The 4423-nt window shown below is 44.0% G+C and overlaps 1 protein-coding gene across 1 annotated transcript in view; it reads left to right on the plus strand.

Moving 5' to 3' along the window:
* Cct7 (chaperonin containing TCP1 subunit 7) overlaps nucleotides 1-4423 on the plus strand; it is a 22672-nt gene extending 18249 nt beyond the window's left edge. The window contains exons 6-9 of the mRNA XM_023718404.1: nucleotides 1720-1884; nucleotides 2932-3120; nucleotides 3821-3918; nucleotides 4279-4423. Coding sequence (XP_023574172.1) covers nucleotides 1720-1884; nucleotides 2932-3120; nucleotides 3821-3918; nucleotides 4279-4423 — 597 coding nt within the window. The remainder of the gene's footprint in view (nucleotides 1-1719; nucleotides 1885-2931; nucleotides 3121-3820; nucleotides 3919-4278) is intronic.

Raw genomic sequence — 4423 nt, forward strand, 5'->3', positions numbered from 1 at the left:
TGTATTCCCACCAGCAGGGTGGAATGCTTCCTTCCCTTCCACAGCCTCACCAGCATTTACTATCTGATTTCTTGAAGATGGCCATTCGTTCTGGAGTAAGGTGGAATCTGTTATTTTAATTTACTTTTCGTTAATGGCCAGAGATGTTGAAACTTTTTTTGTGTGTGTGTTATTGATCATTTGTTCTCTGAAAAAATTGTTTTTATTGGGTCTTTTCTTGGGGTAGGTAATTTTTTGGAATTCTTTATCCCAGATGTGAGCTCTGTATCTGAGGGGTACCTGGCAAGAATGTTTTCCTATCTCTAGGTTGTCTCTTCACTCTTTTGGTTGTTTCCTTAGCTGTGCAGAAACTTTTTAGTTTAACATAATTACATTTATTGATTCTTGATTATATTTCTTATGCATTTGGGATTCTGTTCACAAAGTCTTTGCCTTTGCCTGTGTCAACAGTTTTACCTATTTTATTTTTCAGCAGGGAATTTTTGATTTGTACAGCCCTTTGCCTTTGTCTTCTGGAAAAATTTGGCATCTAGGCTATAGCACTTAGGCTGTAGGGTGTGGTGGTGGTGGTGGTGGTGGTGTGTGTGTGTGTGTGTGTGTGTGTGTTTGCATATGTGCAAGGAGACTTAAGGGTAGGAGAACATTGCATGCCTCTTGCCTTAACCATAGTTACTGTCACTAATGAATTTACTGCTATTCATTGCAGGTGCTTCAGAGGACAGTCCAAACAGGGATTTACTGTTTTGGGATGATTTTTCTTAGACTAAAGAGGCAGCTAAACTGGGCATGGTGGTGAACGCCTATAATCCCACTGCTGGGCAGTCTGAGGTGGGAAGGATCGCCATGAGTTCAAAGCCAGTCTGAACTGCATAGCAAGACCCTTATTTTTTTGAGACAAGGTCTCACTGTGTGGTTTGATGTTGACCTCACTGTGGCTGACTTTAACCAGAGATCCTCCTATCAGTCTCCCAAGTGCTGGACTTACAGGCATGTGCCACAGTGCATGACAAGAGACCCTTTTTATCTTTTTTTTTTTTTTTTTTTTTTAAAGCAACTGAAATGTTTTGTTACTTTTTTAAAAAAATAATTTATCCTAACCTGGTGTAGTTGTGGCACACACCTACCTATAATCCTAGCACAGGTTTTTATTGATACATGTTTGCAGTACTTAATGATTATATTCATCTTGGGGAATTGATACATCTGCACAAGACTTACTAATTCTTTTTACATCCATTTCCCCTCTCCCAGGCTGGGGAGATAGTTCAGCAGCATAAGTGCTTACCTGGTAAGCGCACGGTTCTGAGTTCAGTCCCCAGTGCCAAAAAGAAAAAAATCTATAACCATTTCCCCTCTACTTGTGGCAGAATGATCATAATAAGTATGAGCCCAGCCTAGGCAGTTTAGTGAGATCCTGTCTCAAAATGAAAAATAAACAGGCTAGAGATGAAGTTCAGTGTGAAGGCCCAGGACTTAACCCCTAATACTATGGGGGAAAATTGATTTGTCCCAAATTGTGTTATAATAGGAAGGATTTGTTACATCAGTGAAATCGCTACTTATTTATTTATTTATTTTTAGCCTTTTATAGGTTCATAGGACTAGATAAGCACTAGATTTTGGAGGTTAGGGAGGGGCAGTGCCACGGGCCAAATCCAGGACCTCTTTGTGTATGCCACGGTGGTAGCAAGCCAATGAACTGTCTGTGTCTTTAACCAGGAGTCTCGGCTGGTGGCTGGTGTTGCATTCAAGAAGACTTTCTCTTACGCTGGATTTGAAATGCAACCTAAAAAGTACAATAACCCCACGATTGCCTTGTTAAATGTTGAACTTGAGCTGAAAGCTGAAAAAGACAATGCTGAAATCAGAGTCCACACAGTAGAGGTAGGTCTCTAGCTGGTAACGTGGAAATGGACAGATTTCTGGGCCAAAGTCTCCAGTCTTCTTGGCTGTTTCAGGGCCAGCTCTGCTTTTCTGGCTCTTTGTGGGACCCCTATCTTTTAGCTCCCATGTGAGTATTGCTGGCTAAATACAGGACTCACACGCTTTCTCACACTGCTTTTTCTGACCTCAGCTTGAAGCAATTTGGATATGAAAGACCTGTTGAAATACTTAACTATTCTCCCACCCTCAGAATTGAGTTGGCAGGACCTATCGAGCTACACACCCTGCCTGGAATTTTGGTTCCTCTTCTCAGACAGGTGTGGGCTCCCCCACTTCTTGACTGGGTCTCCTGCATTTCTGTGCACCTGTCATTGCTATTATCAAGGCTGCCCCTGGAGCTAACAGTGGCACCCAGTGCAGAATGACCTTTGGGAGAGGACTTGTCATTGGGAGCTCCATGGGTACAGTACCTCAGAAGAGGCTAGGATTCACCAGGCTACCCTTTTTTTTTTTTTTTTTTTTTTTTAATGTATTTAGTACAGGATCTACAGGGCCTACAGGGTCTTACTACGTAGATTGTACTGGTAGTGATTCTCCTGTTTTTAGCCGCCCAAGCACCGGAATTACAGGTGCACACCACCACATGGGCCCAGTCTCAATGACAGTCTTAGTGCGCTCCAGGGGTGGGGCAGGCACTGGCACCGGCACTGGCATGGCAGGCCAGGGATCGAACCCCTTGCCCCTGCAACTGGCATAAGCAGATGCTTTAATTCACTGAGCTATCTGGCCAGCCCTTACACTTTTTTATTCTGGCAGTGCCAGTTCTGGTGGGGCTCCCTGGTCTAGGGTTACTCTCTGCTTTTGTGTTTGGAGGTATTAGGTGTTGTCTGGTACTTGAAAGCATCTTTGTTCTTTTGGGCTGAAAAGTGGTTATTTTGTTCACCCCTGTTAATTTCTACATAAATCAGTATGTTTTATTAGGGGGAGGGTAATATTTTAGCCAGTTTCCATCTCAAAACATCCTCACCTTTTTCTGTGTTTCTTTAGGATTATCAGGCAATTGTTGATGCTGAGTGGAACATTCTGTATGACAAGTTAGAGAAGATCTATAATTCCGGAGCCAAAGTTGTTTTGTCCAAACTCCCAATTGGGGATGTGGCCACCCAGTACTTCGCTGATAGGGACATGTTCTGCGCCGGCCGTGTGCCTGAGGAGGATTTGAAGAGGACAATGATGGTAACAAAACTGTAACAGGCTGCTGCTTAACCTTTCACTGAAAGGTTCTCTTCTTTTGTATCTGGTGTAAGCCTGTCTGTTAACTTTGTTTGGCCAGGAAGTGTTCTGTTCAGTGTTTATGTACCTAGTGATACAGCTGCTTGGAAGTTTGTCTAACCAGTTTATGAGAAAACCTAGCAGAATTGCTCTGATCACACAGACAGCCTCAAGGAGTAGTATTTCTAACCAGATGATTTCCTTTTCTCAAATGTTTGATGTAAGTTGCTTTTAGACCTAAAGTTCTACTCCTAAAGTTTAGTTGTTTAGTTTAAAGTCCTAGTTGTTTAGTTGTGTAGACTATCTCCTTTTAACCTGGCCTACTTGTCTTTTATTTATTTTATTTTATTATTACTATTTTTTATTTTTTTGTTTTTGGTGCCGAGGACTGAACACAGGGCTTCCAGCTTGCTAGGAAAGCATTCTACCGCTGAGCCAAATCCCCAGCTCCCTTTTTTTTTTAATCTTAGTTCTGTCCAGTTTTTTGCCATTTCTTAGGCAGTGGCCTCAGGTCAGAGGAAAGGATAGATTAACCAGTGCACATGGCTCTGGGAGCCATGGCACAGTCCAGCATGGGAACTGGCTTGGATACTGGGTGACAGGAAGTCAGCTGGCCTTTTTGTGAGACTTCCCTGCTAGATGACCTTGCCTTCCTTCTCATTAGGCCTGTGGAGGCTCAATCCAGACCAGCGTGAATGCTCTATCAGCAGATGTGCTGGGCCGCTGCCAGCTGTTCGAAGAGACCCAGATTGGAGGTGAAAGGTAGGTGCATCTGGCTGCCTGTAGACTGAGCTCATATCACCAGCCAGACCGCCTTCTCCCATCTCCTGAGTGTGGTGTAGGGCTTGTGCTGTTCTTCTTTGAGGTGTTGCCTTTTGGGCAAAGAGGTCAGGAACGTAGAGTGTTACAGGAGGGCAGAAGGTCTAGTTGGGTCCCAAGTCTGACTCTGTAATCTTGATACCCCAGTAACATAGCCCCATACTTTTCTGTCTTGAAGAAAATGCCTTTGAGGTGGGGGTTGGACAACAGTACTGCTACTGTTTGGAGGACTTGGCAGAGAGAACAGACAAAGATGGCAGCAGAAAGGAACTCACACGTGTATGATTTCATCCTGGGGTGTAGGTACAATTTCTTCACTGGCTGCCCCAAGGCTAAGACTTGCACCTTCATCCTCCATGGCGGAGCTGAGCAGTTCATGGAGGAGACAGAGCGGTCTCTGCATGACGCCATCATGATTGTCAGGAGGGCCATCAAGGTACTAGGCTGA

The sequence above is a fragment of the Octodon degus genome, unplaced genomic scaffold, assembly GCF_000260255.1.
Source record: "Octodon degus isolate 3935 unplaced genomic scaffold, OctDeg1.0 scaffold00058, whole genome shotgun sequence".
Classification (NCBI taxonomy): Eukaryota; Metazoa; Chordata; class Mammalia; order Rodentia; family Octodontidae; genus Octodon; species Octodon degus.